The sequence below is a fragment of the Apodemus sylvaticus genome, chromosome 1 (genome assembly GCF_947179515.1).
Source record: "Apodemus sylvaticus chromosome 1, mApoSyl1.1, whole genome shotgun sequence".
Lineage (NCBI taxonomy): Eukaryota > Metazoa > Chordata > Mammalia > Rodentia > Muridae > Apodemus > Apodemus sylvaticus.
The window spans coordinates 33,035,099-33,061,859 of NC_067472.1; the positions used below are offsets into that span (position 1 = coordinate 33,035,099).

Genomic DNA, 26,761 nt, shown 5'->3' on the forward strand with positions numbered 1-26,761 from the left:
ACAGCAGTACATAAAGGCCCGAGCTGCCTGTGCGCAGTCCCACTGTTAAGTCACTTCTGAAGGACATGACAGCCTAGGGCCACCTGAACATACGTGGCGTTCTAAGTCCTGCTCACTTGTCATTATAACTTGGATGGGTGAAAAACAATGTAGACCCAGGCTGGGCATATAGACCACAGAGCTGTATCTCCATCCCTCAAACCAGTTATAACCACAGAGCTGTATCTCCATCCCTCAAACCGGTTATAACCGCACACTAAATCCATAAGTCTCCAACAGAGGCAGTTCTGAATCTTCTCACATCCTGACTAAGGCCCAGGGAATCCGTTTATTCATCCACCCCATTCCGTTCTCAGCCAGTTAAATCCATTCCCACTGCGCACATTGACAAAAAACGTCAAGTCAATTCCCACCTACCCTCTGTACATAAGAGCGGTCTGTAATCTAGAAAGAGAAGCATGCTGGTTAGTTTTGTGCCAACATGACACAGGCCACGGTCATTTGGGAAAAGAAAACTTCAATTGAAAAAAAAAATCTATCAGATTAGAAAGTCTATGGGGCACTTTCTAGATGAATGCTTGCCCTAAGTCCCAGTTCACTGAGTGGTGCCACCTCTGACGGGGAGTTCTTAGTCCTGTGAGAAAGCAGGCTGAGCAAGCCAGTAAGCCGCACTCCTCCAGGGTCTGTTCTCCGGAGTCTGTCTTCCGGTCCCTGCTTATATTCTCACCTTGACTTTCTTCTTTCATGATGCATTGTGATTGGGACATGTAAGTCAAAACAAACACACAAACAACCCTTTTCTTCCTTCCCTAACTGCTTTTGGTCATAGTGTCTTATCACAGCAATAGAAACCAAACCAGAACAGGCCAAGACAGCAAGCCAAATTCCCAAATCAGATCTGTTCAAACAGAACACAGACACAGGACTAAGCCCTTATTAAATGACCCCCGGTGAGTAGCAGAGCCAAGAACAGGACAGACAGCAAGCTGGCTGGCGACTCCCGTCTAGTGGTAGTGCTTCTTTTGGGAAACTGAAAAGGGATCAAGAACAAGCTGTTCAAACAAACTCTACGTTAGTGAGGATGCGTCCCTGTGATTGTAGTACTCGGGAAGCGGAAGCATCGCCAAGTCTGGACTACTTACTAACATCTTGTCCAAATGGGAAGAAGATAATTCATCCCTTCTTTTCAGCATAATCTTTGCCACTGCTCCCAAATGTCCCGACTCCAGAAGCAGCTGGAGCAGAGGCCTGGAACCTATCAGACACTTGTGTCCCCTCTGCTACTTGTGACAATCTGCTCAGGCTTCTACCTGCTCCCTGACGCTGACCAACAGCACCATCTCCAAAGCTTGTATGAAGCTTTTTGATAGATTTTCCTGTATCAGAGAAAATCTGGGAGGGTCAAGACAATGAGTGTGGCCACTTAGATCTGTGTGGGCAGGTCTGATTTAAACCAGCAGTGGCCTCAACTACGATAGGCAGAATTCTAAGGTGGCCAATCAAATAGTAATTTGGATAGTGCTATGACTGGCTAACCCTTAGAACATGAGTCCTGGGCGGGAGTGCTGGGCCACAAATTACTTCAAGGTGATGTTTTTCCTAGCAGATGCCCCAAGAATAAATCAGATTCAGGTTAGATATCGAAGATTTGATACAGCCTTGCTGGCTTGAAGATGGAAGAGTCAAATGAAAGGGAAGGCTGGCAGAGTCCACCAGTCAAAGCTGTTGGCAGCGGCCAGCAAAAGAAAATGGACCACAGTCCTATGCGCTGAAACACGCACCTCCTTTGTCCCAGAGCCCAAGAGCTTGAGGGTCTAAGACCTTGACAGCAATCTTATTTGAGGCCAGGGAGAGATACTAACCCCACCCCACCCCGACACTTCAGACCTACTGACTCATGGTGAATGATGATGTTCATGGTGAATGAACATGTCTTACACCATCTGCTGTGTACAGACAGAACACTATCATGGAAAGCTCTGGGCTCAGGGCCTCATCCAAAACATCCAGGCGTTCCGTTCCTCAAGGTCAGATCTCTGGCTTCTGCATCCTCACTCAGTCAGCAGCAAAGAGCACTTGTCTTTCAGTGAAAAGGAAAAGGTTCTGAGGATGACAGTGAGGCAAATGCCCTCCAACATGGAGAACAGTGGTTCCTTATCCTGTACACCCACCATACGCAGAATCCACCGAGTGGTAGGGAATCTGCCACGGTCCGGGGTATCCCTCCCTAAGTCCCTTCTCAGAAGGGTGTTTGCAGGAAGCAGTCTTGAGGGGTGACATAGTATCTCTAGTGGAACAAAGAATAGACTTGCTATGGAAAAGGACCTGTGTTCCCTGCCTGTGACACACATTCTAAAGTATATACACCATCCTGAGCTCCTCCCTTCTACAGCAGGGCTTGGCTGTAGAGACATCAGTTTAAATGTTTACACCACCTGCCATGCTACAAAGGTCTATGTCTGTGACCCGGGACTTTGATGTCTTCTACTAGCATCCATGAAACAGGAATATTAGTTTATAGGGAGATAAAATCCCAGACTCTGTCTGTTACATCTTTAACTCAGATCTAATGTTTTTAAATTATAAACATCAAATGAACAAAATACTTTGAATTTTCTTATAATAATTTACACTACAGTGCAATTAGAAGAATAAAAAAAAATTTTATGCCATACCTGGGATACAGAAAACGTTTAAGACATGTCTGCCCTCCCCACCCCAACCACCAGACCCACACAAACACAATTTACCATATTTAGTACAGCATGTTGCCCACACAAGCAACTCATTCACAAGACAGGAGATAAAACAAATGCCCTGGCCTCTGGCAGTCTCCTAGCTTGTCTTGACTAGAGGGCTTCTACACACACTGACACATGAACTTACACAAAACCACAGTCCAAAGACGAAGAACTACTGCCAGAACACTGTCTGCCAGTTACTGGGGGCCCCTCCTCCGGGTGAGTCGGGAAACCCACAGCCTGGGCCTCCGAGGAATGTCACCGGAGAGGCAGCTGGAAGCCACACGGTAGAGACAGCTTTTATTTGCACATCAGTATTTTCAGTGGAAAAGAAATAAAGTCTCTGACGTTAAGAGGCTGTCCTGTCCTGGGTGGACCTGTCTGGATAGTCCCTTTAGTCCTTGGCACCGTCCTGTCTCATCCACACACGGCAGAGTCCGACGCTGCACTGGATCACTTGAGGGTCTTGCTAAGGTTAGTGAAGCCAATACCAACGCAGGTCATCAGCACTTTGTCCCCACCCTTGAGTTCTTCACCACATGGCTTGGTTTCAACTTTAAACATAACCTGGAAAAAGCTCTTCAGATGCCGCAAAAATTCTATCCTAAAAGAAAATAATGAAAATATTCATTTTTAAAAGAAACTCTGTCCTCCTAAAACCCCAAATTTTAATTTCTTAGACTAAGAACATTGAAATTAAAACTGCATAATCGAAACTGTCTTAATATTTATAGCCTGTCAGCTTCCCAAGAGGACTAGAGCAGCCTGCAGACACACACACACACACACACACACACACACACAAACATACATACACACAAAACTCAGCAAGCTAGGTTAGGCTGGAGACAGGCTAGAGGCCAGTGCACGACACTCAGCCTTCTTGCCCTACATCGTATTAATTGCAAATACGGAGGTAATTTTGAGTGGCGAATACAACATCTCTCTCCTTAGTCACAGAACAGTGGGGAGAAAAAGATGAACAAAGACTATTTCTTATCCTGAACTCCAGTAACTTCCCTCCACTACCCCACAGTAGTTCCTGAATGTCTATAGCTTCAGGCTCTGTTACTGGTACTAGGGACCCTGCAGTCAGAGGGACCCTGCAGTCAGAGCGACCCTGCAGTCAGAGCAAAGATGAACACTTCCCCATGCAGATCTCCATCTGCTGCTACAGACTACAGAAGTAAGTTTGGGATTCTTAGGAACAGTTGTAAACCTTTAAATAAAGCCACCGAGAAAGAGAAGGGAAGCTAGGGGTGTGGTTTGGTGGTAGAGCCTGCCCTTGCCGAGCAGGGGGGAAGAAGTGTGCTTGTATGCTTTCGGGTGCATATTTAACAGGAGACAAGTGTTAACTAAGGTTCCTGAGAAGAGCTCACAGTGAACTCTGAAAAATTCACGAGGCCGACTCTTACCACTTCCTGTAACAGAGAGAGCATGGCATTCCCCGTTCCTGGGACAGCAATTCTTCCGGTGAACTGTAAAGAAGTCTCGGGGCTTTGAACTGCTGCTCTAGCACACTTGGTGTGACCCCCGCTTAGCTGGAGGGCTCACCTGGAACATTCGCTAAACACATAGGGTCCTAAGGGTTAGAGGAAGTACCCTCATGGAAAAGCCCAGAATCATGGAGCACACGTAAACACATGTTCTCCTCTTTTCTGTATTCTGTGCTATCAGGGCATAGGGGCCATAACTCTACTGACTAACAAGCAAAATCAGAATCTGCCATTAGGGAAATGGGTGGCTCTTATAGAGCTAGTTGAAGAAACACTTGCCTGTTGTATTCATCTGCAATAAAGTATCAGGTAGACACCTGTGTGGCACACTGCTTCCCGACCCAGCCAGCCTCCCCACCCCAGCCACATAGGTCTAAGCCTAAAGTACACAGAGGTCACCTGGGGAACTTTAACCATACTGATTCTAGACGTGTACATCAGTGGAACAAAACCTGGGGGGGAGGGGGAGGGAAGGTGTCAGGAAACAAATCTGCATGGAGGCATTTGACTCCTTCCCATCACACTCAAAATCAGCTCAAGCTCATCAAAGGCCTCCGTAAACGTTGAAACTATAGGGTAAACACCATTACATTTGGACCTCGAACAGTTTAAGTTGCTAAAACAGAAACACCAAAATCAGAACAATAAAAGAACAAAGAATTCTTACAGTGATTTAGGAAAACAACTAAAAAGACAGGCAAGAGATCCAAGGAGAATCCCCTTACAGACACGAGTAACCTGCAAGCACAAGGAAAGAGACTCTGTCTTGTCTGCCGTTAGGGAAATGAAAAGCAAGTGTGCTGGAAAAACCTACTTCATGCTCAACTGGTGGCACTAAGGAAGGCACAGTAACACGCGTGCTGGGAGGTTGCGGGGAGCTACCTCACACAACATGAGGTAAAGTACTGCTGCCTAGACAACAACCAGCCCTTCAAGGGCTCTTGGATGGGTGCTCAAGGGAAGTGACCCTCCCTACAAAACCACCCACAAACACACACATTCGCAGAGGCACTGTTCATAAGAGTGAGCTACCCAATAAGAACGCATAAGAGGAACAACCCAATGTCCACCGACTGACAAAAGAATAATTGTGTCCTATTCATGGGACACTACCCAGCTCTCTAAAGCACTTGTATGTGTTCCAACAGGATAAGCTCTGTAAACTGTGCTAAGTGAAAGAGGTGGTCACTAAGGACCTATATCATTACATGACTTGTTTTCTAGACGGGTTACAAGAGCTCTCTCTTACTGCGGCAGAGCCAGGACAGCGGGACGAATGGGCAGCAGCCACAAATGGGCACAGTTTTTTTCCGGGGTGATAAGAATGAGTTAAAATTAGACTGTGGTTATTCGACTCTATGAGTATACTAAAAACTGTTACACTGTACACTGTAAATGGGCAAACTGCGCAGCCACAAAAATTATACTTCTACATATCTATGAGTGTAGTGATCTATCTATGTACTGATCCCTGGTCCCAACCCTAGTCAGTTACATATGAAATTAAGGATGAAGCCTGCTGCGGTGAATGTGCCTCCCCCCACCTGTGCTTGATCCACTCACAGGAGGGAACTATACGGAAAGCCCAGAGCATGGCAGATCAAGTCACCCTTATAGGCATGTCACAAGACAGGGACCAACTGCTGAGCTACCTGTAGCACCAGAGCTCAGGCGAGATCTTTGCCCTTCCATGTAAGAACACACGAGTTCATCTTTACAATGCAAGCCCATTTTAAACTCTTCCATAGAGCCACCCTCACCAGTAACACACATCCATCCAATTCTTCTTTGCCTTAAATGCATTTCTATAGTGTTCTCCGCTTAATGGCTATGTAAGTTACTGCTACACAGCGCTAACCCTCTGGGTAAGTCACATAAGTATCTCAACCATGATGGCCTTCTGCACACATGAAACTCTCCTACTACTGAGACACTAAGGAGAACTGAGGAGTTGGGGGGGGGGGGGTGGTGGTGGTAACTGAGATATGACTTCAGCATTCTTGGTAACTAAGGGAAGTCAGTTCTCCCCCTGCTGGCTTTCTGGTCTTACTAACCATAGGAATTCTTTTCCTCTTTATTCCTTTCCCTTCTCCTTTTTCCATCTATCCATCTACCTCCACATCTTGTCTTAGGGAAGAGAAGACAATGACACAAAGCCCACAGATAAACAGGCCACATGAGTGTATGAGCCAAGCTTCTGGCTGGCAGCCACAGGAAAAACACCACGGCCTCCTGACTCACCTGCAGGCTGAGGGGAAGGCAGCTTCATCTCCCTCGCTGCTGCAGCCTGCGAACACAGGCCTGAGGCAAGCTTCCCTCTGGGCCTCATTCAGCTACTGCACTCTGAATCATTCAACTGTGCTAAAAAAGCCAGATGCCCTCCCCTGCTGGCAGAGCTCCTGGGGACTTCAGCTTGCTTGGAGTCTTGGAGAAGGTTGGAGGAGATACAAAAGCGAGTGTGCAGGCACACTCTGAGGGATTTGTAGCTTTGGGAACAGTTATGAAAAGCAAAGTTGTTCTGCCAGCCTCTCGGGGAAGGCAGCAGAAGATGGGATTGAGGGATATTTCAGAATGCCCTTCCTCTACCTCCAGCCTCACTTTCCCTACATCTTCTGTAGCTGGGATATTAAAAAGCAAAAATGAAGTTGAATTGAAATATGACAAGGAATAATGTTAAACTTAAGATAAACAGTTTCCTTAAAAAAACACAATTGGCTGGGCAGTGGTGGCACACACACCTTTAATCCCAGCACTCGGGAAGCAGCCCCAGGTGGATCTGAGTTCGAGATCAGCCTTGTCTACAGAGGGAGTTTCAAGATAGACAAGGGTACAGAGAAGGCCTGTCTTTAAAAAAAAAAAAGAATGAGAGAGAGCAAGAGAGAGGTGGGGGAAAGAGGGAGGGAGAGAGGGGGGGAGAGTATCTGATCCAAAAGCAAGGAGCAGCTTTTCTTATATGCCTCTGGGGGCAACTGGAGTTTTATGCAACTTCTGAATAAATGATCTTAATTTCTCACTTGACAACCTGATATGCAATGATATATCTATTTGTCTATCTATCTATCTATCTATCTATCTATCTATCTATCTATCTTTTTCTTTAGAACAAAGTGATTCACTGTTAAAACAAAGACTTTGCCATGAAAGCCCTGACTCTATCTGACAAGGAGGTTTCAGAGAATTCTGGAAGCAGAGATAATTCTCTCTAACCTGTGTGCTGCCAAAGGTTGTTTGTTCCCACTGTCATTGTCAATGAGCAAGTACCATCTGCCCACAGAGTCCCAATGGCCAGGCCTGGACAGGCTAAGGCACAGCCCCTCCAGTGCCCTGGGAAGCACAAGGAGCAGTGACGGGTCAGCCTCTTTCTGGTGCTACAGACAGAAAATCTTGCCTCGTGTTTCAGCAACCCAGATGGTTTCTGTGTCACCTGGATGTGGGCCTGGGTTAGGGTTGCCAACACGGTAGGTCTAAGGAGCTGTCCCTTGAGGCTGAGGGACGAAATCAGAGAGTAGGAAGACGCCTTCACGTGGTCCCTGCAGTCAGTACACGGCAGCTTTTGAGACCAGTGGTGTGTCAGATGCTAACACCTCAACTCTACTCCAAGAGTGTCATTATTAAACTTAGTGAAAGGCAACAGGAAGCAGAACTGGGTTCCACTGGCACACAGCTGGCCACTCACCATAAGCAGGGATCACTTTATAAAATAAGAAAGCATCACGGTCTGAGGTGTGCGGAAGTAGAAATGAGGACTTCTGAAAGTTGTAGGGGGATGCTACGCATCCGCAAAGTCCCGAGAAGCCAAAAGCAGCAAGGGAAGCGGAATCTCCAATGAAGCTCTTCCACGTGAGAGCGCCCCCTGCTTTTTGTGTGACCCTGGCAAGTGATGAGGCTTTTTGGCTAAGATGAGGCATGCAGGTAACCTACATTTTTACTCACAGAGGGGTATGTTAGAAACCACAGGAGTTACAAGGTTTAAAATGACTTAGCTTTCTGTTCAACAAAAGGGAAATCAGCCTCGTTCTGAAAACCAAGACAACTGCCCAAGACTAATGAAGTCATGGATCTTGGAGAACCTACACCCAGCATAATCCCTAACTACACTCTAAATATTTGCCCTTATACCACAGCTAAGTGTAGTCCTCACGCATCAAGGAAATTTCTCTTTGCAACAGTTCGAGATCATCACAGAAAACTACAACCAACCCAAATGCTGAGGTGTGGAGCCCAGCCCCAACAGATAAATACACCTATAATTCCCATACCTAAGGCTCAAGGAACATTTTGGAAGGTGGTGGGATGTGGGGGTGGGATGGCCTTAAGTGAGAAAGAATCAGGGAATTTGCAGTGAGATGGTGTCTTGAATGTTGGAGCTATATCTATAACGTCTCACCAACATGGCGCCTAACCATGAACTGGAAAAGTGGAACAGACACAATAAAGTGGAAGCAGGTGGGAAGCCCAGGAGGCCTGAGCCCTATACAAGGAACTAGGGGCAGCTAAGGACTGCTGAGAAGAGTAGGAGAAAGAGCTCCTCCCAGGGAAGGAACATCAAACGCTTGTCCAATGGTCAGCCCTGAAAATATTCATATAAGCTGCATTATGTATTTAGGAGTATGTATGAATATGCATATGTATGTATGAATGAAAGTAACAATAATAATTAGAAAAAAAGAGGCTATGAATTTGAGAGAGAACAAAGCCGGATATATGAGAGAGTTTGGAAGGAGGAAAGGGAAAGAGGAAATTATGTAATTCTATTATAATCTAAAAAAATTTAAAGAATTGAAAGAAAAGATTATCTGGGGATTGAGGCTCACTCGGTTGGCTAAGCTACGTAAGGCCTTGGATTTGATCGCTAGCACCACAAACAGAAAAAAACAAAAACAAAAATCAAAGACCAGTGTCCGGCTCACAGCAGACACCATGCATTCCTGCTAAGCAAACGCTACCTACCCCATTCTTCGGAAGTATAAATAGGAAGCGCAGTTAAAGAATGTGATTAGAAGTTGGTCGTAAATTTTAAAAGTAATAATAGAGACTCATAGACAGTGCACTAGTCAATGTGCAGCTGAGCTCAGGCCTGAGATCCCTCTGTGGAAGTTCACCCATGAAGTTCAAACTGACGTGACGGGGGATGGGCTGGGAAGAGATGAGATGAGAGGTGTCAAAGCAGGATCTGAGTTCTCAGATATAGTGCTACGAGTGCTGCTAAGTGCCTCACCATCCATCCGTGTTATTAACAGAGGCTCACCAATGCTCAACATCAGCTGCCCATGGTGGCACTGTAGCACAGACAGAGTGTAAGGACAGACAGACAGGTTGGACACCAAGGCCTATGCACAGGCAGAAAGCCGAATCCTGGAGCTTTGATCTGTCAGGATTTCTGAGCATTCTAAGTGCCTGATGATGATGATGATGATGACGAAGATGTGAGTGTGTGTGTGTGTGTGTGAGTGTATCTCAATATATAAAGATATTTGATACATTGATATATAATAATGTACGATATTTTGTTACTTCAGCTTGTAAATAAAATATAGTTTCTTACTAAAATGTAAAATTAAGCTTCCCGGCTTAAAGCTATAAGCCAACAACACTCAAATTTAAAACAAAGAGAGGTCCTCTTTTCATGTCTATGACACCCAATACTATTTATTCAACTGAGAAAAATTGTCTGGTCTCAAAAAGGTCACATATAGACTTATTTCCTCCAATAGTAAAGAGGAGCCGAAGCAGTAACCTCCTATAGCAACAGGGAAACCAGGGAGAGAGGAACAGGTAACTCATACTTCTCAGCAAGGGCCTCAACAGGGAGAAAAAAGTTCTTAATCCTGGTGCTCCAGAACATGGCACCCAAGATGCTATTTACACAAACCAAACGTGTGTGAACTGCCAGAAGACATACACATGCTCTCTTCAAGCCAAGAATATTCTTGCTTTCCCCGAGGAAAGTGAGGTCCCAAAAAAATGTGTCTCCATGACTTGACCAGTCCAAGAATACGCACATGATACCCTCCCCGCCCCCATGATGAGTCATGGTGCCTGTCCCATTCGCAGGTAAGATGCCAACTGTGCCTGTAAGGGCCCAGGCTCACCCTTCATTCTCCGAGACGCTGGAGCCTTCCACAAGATTAAGGGCAAAGGAGTCCCAATCACAGATATGCCTTGGCTGAACACAATTCCCCAGCTGTGCTTGCTTCGGGAAGGGGGTGTATGTATGGTGTGTGTATGTGTGTGGTGTGTGGTGTGTGGTGTGTGTGTGTGTGAGGAGGCAGGGTATGCTAAGCCCCAGGGGAAGGACCACGTGTCCAAGCCTCAGACCCAAATCTCAAGGTACGGATCACTCCCATACAGACTACTTTTAAAGCTCCACTCGGAGCAGAATACCGTTTCTCAGGAGATGCAGTAATTTTAGGTTTCTGGAAGAAGAAAGGAAGCCTAAAAAAAGGATTATGTGGTGAAAGACAGTCACATCCAAAAAGGCTATAGACATCAAAAGATTATACAAGGCCCCAGATTCGAATGAAGGACTCTCCAAAACCAATGTAAAAAAAAAATGAACGAAAAAGATAAAAACATACATTCCACGTTCACATGATTGTTCTGCCAAGGCCCAAACCCTGGGCATTTGGGAACGGGGACTTTTACTGACTCCTGGAGAGCCACGGCTCCTCTGCTGCCCTGGAGCCGAGCAAGGCTGGACACAGCACTGACCAGCTAAGAAGCCAAGCATCCCAAGATGGCCCCATAACCACCAGCTGCTTCCGGGAACTCTGATGGAATCCTGCACCCACAGAGCTGTGCTTGGCGCCCACCTCCCCCCCCCCCCCCCCAACGCTCCAGCGACATTCTGTTTGAGCAGTGTGGACTTCTGAAGTTGGCGTGCCATTAGGATTACTCAAGTCTAGGTTTCCTGTCCTGTGAAACACTTTACACACCTTATCAGGAGATAATGTGTGGCCCTGCCTGCTTATCAGCGTCCCCTGCTGCTAAGAGAGTGTATTCCCTTTCATCTTCTCTTCAAACACCACCGACTGCCAACTCTAAAAGGGAGACTCCTGCAAGCATGCCGCTCCCAGCCCCTCCCCCACCCCTCCCCCCAACGTGAAGGCACCACCATTCTTCAGCTATCACAGTACTGTACCTTTCAGATCTACAGCATCGGTACCATGATAACCGAAAAAGGGCAGTTCAGTCTCAGATCTACCTGCCCCTCCCACTTCCCACCCCGGCTGACCAAACATGTTAGTGCATGTGCATATACATGTGTGCATGTACATATATGCAAACACACACATACGTGAGCCTGTTTCCAAACCTGCTCATGTATCCCTGACTAGAAATGAGTGTTGAGCTTTGTGCTCTGTAACTCAAGTCTTCTGACTAGCTACTGTTCTTGGGAGTGCGCAGGTTTTGATCCCCTAGCACTTAGTTTCTGCTAATAGCCCACTGCCCAAACGCATCTCCGTAACTCCTAACTGCCTGGCAACATTCCTACGAATTTTGCCTCTCTTTAGTTCTTACAGCCAGCTAATATGGAATACTATTAGAAAAATAGCCCATTGGCCACGATAAGAAGGCCAGCAGGAAGATGGGAATGAAAAAGTTTCAAGCTACATGTTATGTCCAGAATAGAAACAAAACAAAGTACAGACACAAGAACTATGCAGTGTATGTGCGAGAGCTCAGATAACATGGGGGACAGCAAATGTACTGGGAAGAAGGGAAGGCCCAAACCCAGGTGTGAAGAAATAAACATCAGGTTAATAGTTGCCACTGCTGGCTGGTTAAAGATCAATACAAGCAGGGACACTGCTGTGGTCACGGCCCACACACGGCACATCTGTGTCATTCTGTACAACCAGAAAGCCAAACAGCACATGTGAACGAGGACAAATTAAAGCAGCTTACGTGTAGGGCGAGAGTGGTCCCAGCAGGACTTTGGAAACGTCCTGCTGTCCGAGGGTCATGAGCAGCAGAACTAGACTCTGGTTGGTCGAGTCCACACATCCACCCTGTAAATACAAACAGGCTAATGGTCAGTCATAGCACAAACCAGAAAGGGGAGAGAGGAGGACACAAGCCCTCAGAACACCAGAAGCTCCCGACAGTGGACTGCAGGTCAAGCAGCGACAGACAGAACGTGGTCTTCTGAGGAAGATTCATCTACCAACCCATGAGGCTAAACTAACAGCTTACCCACATAACAGCTGAAAGTCACGTTCCCAGCAAAGATCTACTGGGGAAAACAACGAACCTGCCCCTGCTCCAGGAGAGGAGCAGCTGCTCCCAAGGGTCCAGCAGACCCATGCTGATTTAGCAGTCACTGAGCAGTCAGACACACACACACAGAGCAAGTAGCTTTCAGGTCTCCCTGCATTCATCCCATCTAGGTCTGAAACTCCGGGCGCTCCTAAGTGCTCCTTATCTCTTCCCATGCAAGCCACAGTCAGACTGCTTGTTCTTATTATGAAGACATTATCCCTCCTCAAGCTTTCTTTGTCTTCCAAGCATAAGCAAAACAGAATTTTCTTCAGAATTTTCCTCCTGAAGCACAACTGCTTTGTTTGCTTCCTTTTTTCATTCTTTATTTAGACCATGCTTTTTAAGAAGGCCTTTTTCCCTCATTATCCTTTCTAGGGTAACCATAACAATGTCAGCATATATATGACTTTACAAGGTACAAGCAGGATGTCATAAAGTTTTTACCCATCTTACATATCTGAAAACTTAAGTTTGTGCCCATGGCTCAGAGCTGTCCAAGGCTAGACTCTGGGTATAGCAGGCAGCTAGCCTGAGAGGCTAACAGGGTGCCTCCTTCCTTTGTGAAGAAGGCATGCAGGCCAGGGAATAAAGTCGTCCCCGCTGCACACACGCCTCAGGCTGTTCCTCTAGATTTAGTAGGCCTTTCTAAAAATCTATTCCTCCAAAGTTAAGAAACAATAAGAAACATTTTTTTCATTTTATTCATCAAACCTTAGGACAAAAGCTGTTTTTCCATACAAACAGGAAATCTGACCAACAACACCAATTGTTTCACAGCTCTTGTTTATTTTCCTACAGTCCTAAAGCAAGCTGCTCTCTTCTCCCCGCTCCCTGCACCCAGCTGCTATTGCAGTGTCCTCAGATGACTTGGACTAGATACTGGAGGGAAACTCTAATGTAATAAAGATGTCAGGGTCCACGTACAGGGCATGGTGGAGGGAGTGGGGGCTACAAGTGACGGCACAGCGAGGCAGGTTTTGGAGCAGGCTCTTGAGATGGCCTGGGGGGACAAGCAGGCCTTGGAAATCAGACAAGGGCAGCAGGGTGGAATGGCTCACAGGCAAGGGGAAAGAGCGGGCTCTGTACCGGGAGGGTGAGGAGTCAGGGAAGGGCTCTGCAAGTGGACTGAAAGATCAAGTCCAGGTCTGGAAGGAATGAGAGGGAGATTTTAGACGATGTGGAAAGAATCTCCTTGCTGAAGACAAGAGTGGCTCCCACTGAGTGTGAGGTGAAGTAAGATGGAAAGACAGAGGGGAGTGGATAGAACAGCAGGGCACAACCACTAGGACACGGTAATCCAGGAGCAGAAGGAACTGGGTCAGACTCACAATCTGAATATATATATTGAAAAATCACCTTTAGAAGGGAAGGCTTTATACTTATATGTCACACCACAGACCTATAGAAAATTAGTCAATACAGCATGAAATGGTTTCAGCCTTTTACTAAGTAAAGACTAGACACTGACAGGAAGTTTTCTTAATGACTAAAACAAAGCAAATGTGTTTGGAACAATAATAGTTTTTAAAAGATCTGAATTAAAGGTAAGAATCCAATGCCTAATGCAGGATGCATGCTTTCCTCCTGTAACTGGTAGGAAACCCAAATGCCAGCCGTGCCCATGGGCTCCCACACAACTCCTCTGAACCATGATGTTTTCCATCCTCCCCTGGTCTCCTAGAAAGGGACATAAGTGTCCCCATAGTTGGAGAGAGGACACGTCAGCCCACAAGGTCAGATGGAAACCTACACAAGCCAACAGGAATCTCAGAGGCAGACAGCTACCACTGTGCCCTTTACCTGACAACACAGAGGTGGAAAATGTTAGAAAACGCCATGAATCAAGTAACTAGTAAATCAATGGCTTCATCCTTTTACCCACCTACATCTAACCACCACCTATCTCTCAAAACCAACGTGAAATCTTCATCAAAAATAAACTGATGTGGCATGAAAAACCCTGCATCAGACCAGTGCTACACAAGATTCCTGACAGGCCGGGTCCTAAAGGAGAACTCACTTCCTGCCTCCACAGCTCTCAGCAGCAAGTGCAATGGCTACGCCCTGCCCTTGGAGGGAGGGGCTCCTCTCTTTAATCAGGTAGACAGCCGACATTCATCACATGACCAGCGAGCAGGTTTCAAGGCCGGGCTTGGATGGGGGAGCAAACTACACTGGTAAGCGGTCTTCAACTGTGCGGTCATTGTGGGAACTGTGTCCTCTTGCCAGCATCTCCTCTTCCCTCACAATCTCCTCCTTCCTGTCAGTCATGCCAGCTGTGGGAGTTAAATGCATTCACTTTTGTGCCTGCTGCATGCGTGATCAACAGTTTGTGGCCATGAAGCAGGCAGGTGACCTGAGCTGCACCCTACCCACAGAACTACAGGCACAACACAGTAACTGGCTAAAGTCTCTCTTTAACGATGCCCAGTTCTCACACTTCCCAGAGTCTCCACCATGCGGTGAAAGTCTGGTCTTCCCTAAATGGTCTTCAACACTCTAGAAGAAACCGTAAAACTCTATCCACACACAAATCCAGATTTCTAGCTTGATAAGTCTGAAGGGAAGTCCCCATCTCCACATAGCAACAACTGGAGCAGCTCAGAGGCGGGAGTCGCGGGACTAAAGGGATGGCTTGGAGTTACGAGCACTTGGAGAGCACTCAGACTCATCTCGGCTCTCACAGACTGGCTCACGGCCATGGACTGCTGGGGGTCTGACAACCTCTGCTGGCCTCCAAGGCACCAAGAATGCATGTGGTGCACAAATATACGTGCAGACAAACACACACAGAAAATAAAAACAGAGAGAGACAGCATGAAAGAGGGGTGGTGGGGGTGCCTAGGGGCACACTCCTTTTGGTCAGGTCAGTGTGCCAGCCTCCATCTTAACCTTACCGGTTTGTTTTACTTTGGACCCTCACCCCCTTCTCCCCTCTGACCCCATTAAAAACTATCTGTTCTGTGTCCCAACAGAGCAGATTCTGTTCATGGACTAATTCAATGAACCCATTAAACTAGTTAATTCTAAACTGCTTGACACACGAACATAGGTTGGCTCTTTAGCTTAAGTGCTCCAGAAGGCGCTCATCTTCCCCCGGCGTTCCTTCCTCCCTCTGTACCCGCAGAGCCCGGGGACAGGGATGGGGACGTACCCTGTAGATTTCCTCCAGCAGCAGCTTTGCACAGCTCCTGCCGAGGTCCTCAGGAAGCACTGCTGCCCCCTGGCCCTGGGGATTGGAGGCCAGTTCAGCACTCAGGAAGGTGCCGTTGGTAGTCTCTGCAACCAGTGACAGCCCAAAGCCTGGAGACCTAGGGATGCAACGGCAGACAGCCAGTGAGCAAAGGCACACGCAGGAGCACACGAGGAGGACAGAGGTGCTCTCACTGGAGTAGACTCTGAGGCGCACAAAGAAGCCGCGAGGCAAGAGGAAGTCTGCGTTTCCTATAAGGCCGCCATCCCGCCATCCCCTGGCTTTCTCCCTCCCTGCCCTTTACAAAGACTCACACAGTTCCTAACAATCACAGACTGTGACGTCAGCGGGCTTCCAGGTACAACCTGAGTGTTACTTCAGTCTTGTGTTCATTTCCAAATGAGACCATGTTGAGATTAGGAAGTACCCTGAACCTTGTCCGCTCAGCTGAGAAGTGGTTGACGTGCAGGCCTTACACATTCCAGAGTCTACGGAAGTTCTCCAGTTCCCATGTGACCCCGAACTACAGCCAATTCAGAACTTACTACAACTTTGGAGACTGTGTGACTACAACTCTGTGGAATACCACGTTTCCCTTAGTGGAAAGTATGAAACCAGAAAGGGGGGAAGGAACCCCAAGTTTGTACTTTTGTCTGGAGACAGCACTGTACTCAGAGTTCACTTCAATGAGAACAATCAGTGGGCTGGCACTGTGGTCTCTGCGCATCTCTACCACCCAACAGCAGGAACTTAATAGTTTTGTCCGGGACCTCAGATGACCTAGGCATCCAACAGGCAAGAACCTATAGGAAGCTTCCACACCCAGGAATCAAAGTATGCTGCGTAGACACCGGAGATTCCATCCTTACAAAACACAGCAACAATTTAACCAGAAAAAAACAGAACAAAACAAGAGTTCATAAACAAGGGAACAAAACACCTCTCCACAAATTTGTGGGATCTGATGCCTCAAACATACCTTGTCCAGTGCAAAGTAAATATATCACTAGAAAAGCTTTCCCAATGATATGTTCCATGCACGATTGCAACACAGACCTCTAATACTGCTCAACACCGCTCACGAAATATCTTCCATAGCTAAAACACTGGCCAAAGTAGTTCCAGAAAAACTCTATGTATAGTTACATTCATTTTTATTTTTAGAGACTGTTTCACTAGGCAGCCCCAGCTGGCCTCCTGCTCAATCCTTGTCTCTGCACCATCAAATCTGGCTAGTGACGTTTTGCAAGTTCCATATGGACTCATCCTGTGGAAGGATTCTTCTGCCCAGTTTTAAACTTCCTTAAAGCAATTACAATACCTGCCAGAGCAAGGTCCCAGAGCACCTGACTCATGGTTAACCATCTAGCATCATTCACCATTAGACAACTAGATAATCTAACACACAAGATGCCTCATGAAAAACTGCGTGCCTAGCACGGTGGCAGTGTGCCCACGACATCACTGAGATCTGTAGTGGCACTTTGCAAAGTGTTGCCTCCATAGCTTTCCAACTCATAAAAGACTGCTTTATTATTACTTCTTCTTTAAAATAATGGCTGTCAAAGTGGGCCACCAGAACCAATGTGCATGCTGGTCTAAGTGCTAACATAGCCACCAAGAACTGTTGGCTCCCAGGGTTCCAGGGCATGAAAACTACATTTCAACAACCCTTACTTATGTGGAACCATCACTGGTTGACAGGGGTATAACCCGGGCATGACTTCAGCACGATTTATAACCTGTAACTTGGAATTTAAAAACTAAACACAAATGTGAGAAATACATCGGTTTTATACATAATTTTCAACATGGAGCTCGGAGCTCATCATGTCAATGTACTGATCTGTATTTAAGGACGCTCCTCAGAGTCTCACTCTATGCCAGGGCAGCTGTGTGGGCAGCACTACAGAAGGCTAGTCCAGCTGGTGGCGGGCAGCCTGGCCTTCAGGCCTGTACTCTTCCTTTCTGCCCGTTCTAGAAAAGCAAGAGATCAGAGAGCAGTCGATCCTGGAGCCCTCAGAGCCTCTGCTGCTACCTACCCTTTCCCAGGCCTCAGCAATACCCTCCAGAAAAAAGCAAAGAGCAGACCCACTAATTCCAGACCTACGGCGGAGGACGAAGACAGGAAGAAAAGGCCAACATTAGGAGGTGTGTCTCTGTAGCATGTACACACAGCTAGATACAGATAGCATACATAGATACCTTTTAAGTTTAATATTTACAATTATCCTAGGGTACATCATTACCCTTGGTGTGTAAATAAAGAATGTTCTGGTGTTTGAATAAAAGACATGGAAATGTCAATGACCGTTCCATCCCCAGAGGGAAGGGCCAGCTCTGTACACACATTCTTTCCAGCCCTGACCTCTGACACCATCACTTTCCACTGCAGGGTGTGAAGGCCAAACTCCTCACTGACACTCAACCACCCGGTCCTCGTCTGGACTCTTTGCTCAAATCAGGAGAGACTCTGAAGCAGCTGTGAGGATTGGCTGTGCTGCCCTTAAGAGAAAAAGGCCATTTCCTAACCCAAGCAGATTAACTGCAGAATCCGGTGTTTTTTCATTTGGGGGAGATAAAACCTGGAAACCAGTGAGATGAGAAAGGAGCGGCGTGGTTCTCTCAGTGAGCTCGGCTGCTCAAGTCTGCTCTAGGATGCACTCACTTCCCAGAATTGACGCCTTTCATGTGGTCTGTGTAGATATAGATGTCGGGTATGAACTTGTTGAGGATACTCCGTGCAGACTCCACAATCCGGTTTGCCATCTGAGGTGATACGCGCACGGAGTACCTGCAGCCCAGGGTTAAGGACGTTACGATGCTTGGAAGTCACAAGAGAGAAAGCAAGTCAGAACACTGGCAGGCTTGGGCCAGGCTGGCACCATTTGACTTAATAGTTCTATGACTAAATTTTTTTTCATTATTATAAAAAATGTTTCAAGCAGTCATGGTGAAAAGGAATCTAGATTCCTAGAATACAAGGTATAAAGTCAGGTCCCACAGCCCAGCTGTGACATCCCAGCCAGGCTTCTCTGTAAACTGTCTACTCTACACAGGGTGAAGATGCCTGCACTCACTGCGGTCACAATCGGGCTCCCAGTGACAACGTTGCTACCCTTTGTGCAGTCCGACTGCTGTAAGGAGCCTTTCTTTGACCTAAGGCCAGGCCAGATACCACAATGGCTAACTCTGGGTCAATCCCGCCTCCCAGAGGGTCAGAAGCAGAAAATGTCCCTGAAAGATCAAGGTGACTGCTGTTTTAAACACAGTACACAGGTTTCCCAAACATATTACTTAAGAATCAATTACTGCATTTGTGAGGACAGAGGGGCTCTACTTGATACTCTCTGGTGGAAACTACTACCCAGAACTCTACAAGGGACGCCAGAAGAGGAGGGAGAAATTAGCAGAAGGAGTTGGTGACTGGGGTTTTGGAACCCATAACTCCGAATTAAAACTCGGTAACAGAGACTGCCTCTCCTGACCCCACTTTCGAGCTTTGGTGTATGCTCAAGAGCTGGAGGGATAGGTGCAGGACTAAGCACTGGGAAAAGGGCGTATGGTAAACCATGTGGACTCCGGTGCAGTGTGAGCTGCCCATTCCCACAGGGCTCTTCAGTAATTACTATCGACAACACCCGATTCTCATTAGAACTAAGAACAAACGGCTGTGCACGGAGCACAGCCTGTCAGCCAGCTCCTCTCCTTGACTGAACTTGAACACAGCCAAAGAGCAAACTTCCTGGATCCTGCTGTGAAGAGTCCTTTCTCAGCTCGCAACCCCTGCCTACCTCCACCCAGTCAGTCTTCAACCTCAACTGCCTCCCAGTTCTCCTCGGTCCACAGACACCTCCGGCCTGAAGCCCTCCAGGCAGCACCTGACTTGAACTTACCATGTCTTGCTCCATAAGGCCGAGGGATTTACTGCTGCATCCCTCACAACTCCAAAGCACTTTTGTACTAAGAATCATTTGACAAATATTTGACTTGACTCAGAGGACAAATCCAAAAGGGCGAAAGAGCAAAAGGGATTTTTTTTTCAATACACAAAGAACCCGGTTTCATCACCACCCCTTCTGTCTAGAATGTACTTTGAACACCGTTGAGACAAACAGCCCCAGGTCTTACAGCCTTTGGACTGAGTGGGGGCCATCTTTCAGGGGACTGACCCTACCCACTGTCCCTCAGACAGCTCAGAAGGTGCCACCACCCTGAGACAACCCCACCACACTTAAGATTCCCAAAGTTCTTTCTCATACACCTCACTTTGTTTTATGTTCACAGCAACCCAGTGATGGGGCCCTAAGTCCTGGCTCTTAAACTTATCACTGGGTGAGCCTTTGGGATGCACAACTGAAACACTCAAAGCTAAACAGATCTGACTACAAACAACAAACAAACAAACAAAAACCAGCTTCCTTTCACCCCTCCTGAGTTAGGGAAAGGGGAGGGCAAGAGATGGCTGAGTTAAGGTGTGTACTGTGTGTGTGTGTGTGTGTGTGTGTGTGTGTGTGAAGTCCACATAAAGACTCAAACTCTTCAACAGGGAAAAGAAGCCAGACTGTACTACAAACGCCAGCTGTCCGAGTCCCCTGTCTGTTCCCAGCCTCTGCACTTAATCATGCACTGAATCATGAGCTCTGGGTCAGCCCATGAAGCTAAGACTGTGCTCCTTCTCTCTTGTCAGAATGGATGGCAGTCACAGCTGCAGCCACTGACCCCCACCAGCTCTATCCCAGGACCTGGCTGCTTGGTCATTGATCTGCAAGCCGGAGAAGCCTTACTGGGGTGGGGGTAGGGTATCAGTTAAAACCACAGTGCTCCCAACTCCAGAACAATCGAGCTCCGTGCAGCCAGAACCAGCCCTACAGGTAAAAACCACAGAATTAACTACTGCTTTTCCAAAGTCAGCTTTTATTCTCGGATTCTAGAACCAGCAAAGGTGGAGACGAAAGCCCACATTCCTTTGAGGGGCTTATTAACTAACAGTCCCGCTGACTGGTGCTGGGATGTTTAGTCTTCAGACTGGGTGCTGTGGGTGCGCCCGTGGGCAGGCCGGAGCCAGTTTAGGTGTTTTGTCTCTGCTTCAGTCCAGAGGCAGGATGTGGCACCTCACAAGTGTCTTCTGCCTCAGACTCCACAGGGGAAGAGTTCAAAGAACACTGGCAGGGGAAGCCAGGGAGGACAACGTTCTCCCTTCACAGCCTGCAATGCCTGTTCCCACCCAGATCTCTTACCACTTTTACTACACAGAACACCAACAGTATTCCCACACGGAACTCCCCAGTTCCTCCCAGCACTCACACCTATGTCTACATCTGACCTGCAAGCTAAGGCTTCCAATCTCTTGACCTCCTGCCTTCCCCAGAATAGTCTCACCACCTTACTGAGTGAGGCACATTCTGGCTAGAGCTTCACCCTGACTCTCCAGCTCTCCGCATCTCTCCGCCCTATCCTGTACTGCACACCCACTCTGCCAGGGGTTGCCATCCCTGGAGCAAACAGGCCGCCTCCTCGCCTGCTTCTCCTGCCAGACTTGCTACCATGGGAAAATGCCAACATCTTCTGAGCCCTCAGTCTCATGACCTCAGGACTTTTATCGTCTTCAGTCTCGACCCCACACTGTGACAGCACACAGCTGCTTTCCTGCCGTGCCTTTCTCCTACCACGACCCTCTCTGTAGCCTCGCCTCATCTTATCTCAACTTTCAAACTCATCCAAACCCTTTCTAGCCCACCCCACCCCCAAGTTCTACCTTGAACCAGCCTGTGCCTGCGTTAACAGGAGCCACCGTCCCCCAGTGGCCTCCTTATGCCTTCTAGTGCCTCACCCTGCCCATCTCTACTCGATAACTCCATGACAGCCCATGCAGCAGAACAGGCCTGGTGACAGTAGTGCACCAGACATCAGAGCAGCAGTGCAGTGTGCAGCAGACCCAGGGCGGCCCACCGCTGGGTCTGCACTATCTTGTCCCTTTGCTTCAGACTCCTATCCTCACCAAATCCCTTTACAGAAAGGCCCAAATCATGACTGACCTTTCTTGTTTGTGTTTCTGTAACGGTGCTCATGTGTGTGCTCATACATGTGAAGACCAAGAGGATAACCCCAGGAACACCATCTACCCCATTTTTTTCTCTTTTATTTTTTCCCTACCCCCAGCCTCTTTCAACCTGAAACTCATAAAATCCATTCCATTCTCATCCACAGAGCTCTACCAGCAACTGCCCAGACTCTCATTAAGTCTGAGCGTCTCAGTTAGGATCGGTGGGCAGGGTGACAAGGCCCAGGTGTCCCCCCTCTGCTTCCCCAGTGTAAGAACTACACACAGGCCACTAGAATACTTGGACTTCTAATGTGGGTGCTGGGGAAACCCACTCAGGACTTCATCTGTGTAGCCACAGCCTGTCTTCAAAAGTGGATTCTGGACTGGAGAGATAGCTCAGTGGTTAAGTACTGGCTGCTCTTCTAAAGGACTGGGGTTCAATTCCCAGCACCCATATGACAGCTCACAATTGTCTGTAACTCCAGTTCCAAAGGATCTGACAACATCACACAGATATACATGTAGGCAAAACACTAATGCACATGAAATTAAAAAACCAAACTAAAGAGTGTGCTCTGCACTGTTTTCCCCACTGAGCCATCACCTCGTCTTTTTCCTCCTGCCTGTGAAGATTCTGAAAAGAACAACTTTAACACAACTACTTCTCTGTCCTTCACCCCCCAGTCCAGGACTGGTCACAGGTTCTGTCTCCATTGCTTCTAAAAGAAGCAATGCCTCAGAGCCTTAACAGGTGCTGGCTTCTTTCCGTCCCTCCCCACTGAGTCTTTCTCCCCACTTAGCCTTCGCTTTCTAGGTCTGATGGCTGCCCAGGGGGCCAGGCTCCTCCCTTCCTCATGACTGACTTACTTCACAGAGGTCCTTCTAGCCTTCATCTTGACCCCTGAGCTACAGATCCTCAGTTCTAAAGTTCTCTCTAGACTTTCAGTGGAGCAGTTCTCTCTAGACTTTCATCAAATCCACACATGTAACCTCTCCTCTCCGCCCCTGTTCCGCCTACACTGACCTTCCCTTCATTTGTAGCAACTGTCAGCAAATATCCCTACCAACAAGCCTCGATAAAAAGCATTAAAACCACCCCGAGACTCTGAGCTCTCTACTGCAGCTCTAACCTGACCTCTTACTACCCCACTCCCTGCCTCTCTACAGGGCACAATAACTATGTTACCATGTCCCTAAGTGGCTGTCCCTAGGTGAGTTTCTTCTACAACCATACTTTCCAGAATATCACAAAAGTTCTTACATGACCACCCAAGTTGTCCTAATATGCAAATTTGTTCTTCAGATGTAAATCACTGACTTTGAAATAAAGGCTCAATATGGCCTTCAGTTCTTCACAGGCTCCTGCCTAATTCATACCCCCTCGTGTTCATCAACTGTCACTCCTGACTTGAGTCTTAACCACCCACATCACTAGCCGCTCCCCGGAACTGTGGCGTAGCTTCCTCTGCAAACCCCTTTCTTGCCCTGCTTCACAAACTTCCATCCTTTAAGGTTCATTCAAATGTCTCCACTTTCTACAGGTTAAAAAAATAAGGCAGAGGATAAAAGCTGGACACCAAATTATTGACAGGGTTTAAATCCCATCCGTACCTATCAGCTATGTGACATTATTAACAAACAGAGAGCTCTTATACCCCAGTTTCCTTATCCTCAAAATAGGATGTGAGTTAACATGAAACATTCTGAAGCTTAACCGAGATGCAGAAAGTGATCTTCCCTAAAGCACACAGAAGAAACGCTTCACAGGAGATCACAGTTACAATTCCAGCCTCCAAAAACTCCTCCAGACAACTGGCCACCCCCACCCCTGTCCCAGCTCCCCCAGCCACTCCCCACACCCCTACATCATTTACAGGTCACACTGGAGCTAAGGTTCACAGAATTATTTCCTTCCCCAGACACTGTAGTATTAAGTGAAGAAAAATGAGTCAATCTTGTGACTGTGAGGCAGATACTAAAACATATCTCAACTGCAATTTCACCACTGACACTTTCATGAGATTGTTGCTGACAGTGTAAGTAGTGAAAAGATGTAGCACTGTCATCCTCACAGGCAAGACGGGAATAGGGACTTCAATGCGAAGGATACGCCATTCCTCTGATCCGCTTGATTTTTCCAGGGTCTGTGAGCTGGACAGGCTTCAGCACCTTCCTCACGGGGCAGGAGAAAAGCACTTCGCCTCCTCCTCCAGGTGGCATTCCCCGTCGCAAGATCTGTACAAAGTGGTGAGGGGGAGATGGGAGAAAGCCAACACGGAAAACATGGGTCCCCTGACACCGCAACCTAGGAAGGCTAAATCATTCCCACTAGGTTCTGAAGACACTGTGGAGTCTTAGGAGCTCCTGGACACGAATCACACCAGGATGATTCAGACAAGAGAGGCAAAGGGCCAGACTCCACGTGGCTCTACTCCCTGGCTCACCAACAGCTGTGGTGAGGTGTGAAGGACTCGTACGTGTTTATAACAGACCTACCAGAGAAGAACAACACAACTGTTGGCTACTGTTGAAGGGTCTCTCTCAGTTCAAGGTTTGGAGCACTGGTTAATAAGCCTCATCATATATCACATGCTTCCAATGAATTAAATAAAAATGTCCCCGATACATACAGCCAGCAGTTCACACATTCTCACCTTCAGCTCAAATGACTCTCCATCAATCCCAAACTGTTTCAGGAGAGGGAGTGCTGTTGCTTTAAGAACATCAACCTGTAAGTTATTTCAAGAAATTTTGAATTAAACTTTGAACATGTAGTCCACGTGGCAAACAAAACTCAAGAAACTGCTGAACTCACACAGAAGAGACACTGGGACCCCTGCTCATTCTCACAGGTATCACGCCCATAACATTACTCTATTAATTTATTAATAAATATTATTATAATGCTATTTTATTAAGCATTTTCCAATATACATAACAAGTATGCTCTTTAACACTTAAGAGTTGGTATCTCTCTAGGTTGGAGCAAGCCAATGAACCCCTCAATGTTTACCTAAAACATCTGATCCAGGTGGTATGAGGGGGGTTGGGAGGAGCCTTACAGGGAGCAATGGCCTCAAAACGCATGAAGCATTGAAACCCCCAATGGTAATCACAGCAGCACTGACAGTTCATCTCTTTTGTATCTAGAGCTCCCAGAAGACTCTGGGGAGGCAGCCCTGTGACAGGAAGCAAGAGCAGTGGCGACATGAACAGAAGAGACCAGAAGCCCAGTCCTGGTCCCAAGCTTAGCCTCTGATGAGCTACACAGCTCCAGTGGGGGAGTGGGGTGAGGAGTATCACAGAATCTGAACTTCCTTCCCTAAGGCAGGCCTCAAGCCTCCACGTCTCCATGATGCCAAAGTCCAACAGGCTGATTCAATTAAATGATCCTCCTATAAGGCTCCAAGGGGAGCAGATGGGCGGTTAGAAGTAGAAATGATACACAAGGCCTAGGAACTAACTCACTCAGAATGCACAGGGTGTGGAGGGGGCAGGATCTGGCAAAACTACTGAAGATTAGCTAATTTAACTAAATATTAAAGGTAAATACATCCAAAAGGAGAAGTTCTCAGAAATCTGTCGTTGGGTGATTTTGTCCTTGTGGGAAACTATATAGTGTCCTTATACAAACCTAGATGATGGTCTACTCCAGGATTTCCCTAAGGCCCAGAGAGAGTAACTCCCTAATTGCTCTATCTTGACAGCCTTCTCACGGTCAAGTTTGTCACTGTAATGCTGGTAGAAGACAGGGCCTTTTAGAGGTGACTTAGTAACTCAAATGCAGTCTTCATTAATAGTTTATGGACAGTATCAGGAAAGTGGCTTAGTTATTTTTGAAACTAGCTTCTGATAAAAGGTTAGGTTTGCCTCAATTTCTCTGTCCTGCCAGGCCATGCCCTTCACCATGTTACAATGTGCACCATTTCTTGAATTTCTCAGATTCCTGAAGAAAAAGTTCTAATTTATCAACTACCTAGTCTCAGGTACTTTGTTATAGCAATGCTCGTCGGACTAAGACACACACTCCTCAGCTGCACATCTCCCGGGGTCAGCTTCTTCTTTCTGCCTTCCGGCTTCCAGCTACCCATCCCAAGAGAATGAAAGCTCTTTGAGGGAAGAATTAATTCATGAAGTTCATGAAAGCTATTCCTTATGCAGAAAGCAGAACCACGGAGAAGACTCCTGACCTGAAGGCTGAGGAAGTTACTTTTTACCTAGGATCAACTGCCTTTGTTTTAACCTAGGCTAGTCAGGTTAAACCAAGGAGGTCATCTTAGCCACAGGTGGCAAAAGCAAAGCAGTTCCCTAACTATGAAAGTAAATCTACATAAACGCACTATTTGTGGGGAACTGATCAACTCTCTGTTACTAACACATAAAGTGTTTATGCAGACTTAAGATAGTGTTTGTGACCATTAGCAATTATAGAAGGGGATGAAACAGAGCACAGTGCTAAGACCCCAAACCTGTGCTTACCATTAGGAGACACTTCACCTACCTACAATAGAAAAGTGCGGATGCCCCCTCTCCTAATTAAAGTAAAGGAACCATTTTCTAGAATCTAGAGCTGATGTGGGGGAGGAGGCAAGAAGCTCTAATTTAAAATTTTAAACAGGCCGCATAGCATTCTTTCACCCACAGCTAAAAGCTGTGAATCTTGAGCATTCTTGGAAGAGTCCATGTAGCTAAGTTTCCCAGAACTGAGGAATAAGTTCTTGACTACCCAAGAACACATTAACCATATGGAACCACTGGTAAGCATGCGCAGTCACCATAACTGCTCCTTCCCAGGCAGAAAACTTGCAACTACCCTCAGAAGCTGCTGTGGCTTGTGTCTACGGAGAACTGGGGGGGTGGCTTCAGTGAGGAGATCATGGCCACAAAGCCTCTTCTAGTCACTGAAGTATCCTAAAACGAGAACCTCCTTCCCTCCCCCAGAGGATGCTATCATGGACATGACAACCAAGGTGAACAAAATGAAAACTCACGGGTTCCTCCTATCTACAGGAAGGTGACCTGC

General features: G+C 47.1%; 1 protein-coding gene across 1 annotated transcript in view; it reads right to left on the bottom strand.

The window, feature by feature from the left end:
* Positions 1-2,603: 2,603 nt before the first annotated feature.
* The window catches only part of Rcl1 (RNA terminal phosphate cyclase like 1), a 42,045-nt gene continuing 17,887 nt past the window's right edge, over positions 2,604-26,761 (bottom strand). Inside the window, exons 4-9 of the mRNA XM_052187607.1 lie at positions 24,393-24,467; positions 23,849-23,973; positions 18,361-18,486; positions 15,654-15,810; positions 12,146-12,249; positions 2,604-3,345 (exon numbers count right to left, since the gene is read on the bottom strand). Of these exons, the coding sequence (XP_052043567.1) occupies positions 3,195-3,345; positions 12,146-12,249; positions 15,654-15,810; positions 18,361-18,486; positions 23,849-23,973; positions 24,393-24,467 (738 nt within the window). The 3' untranslated portion in view covers positions 2,604-3,194. The remainder of the gene's footprint in view (positions 3,346-12,145; positions 12,250-15,653; positions 15,811-18,360; positions 18,487-23,848; positions 23,974-24,392; positions 24,468-26,761) is intronic.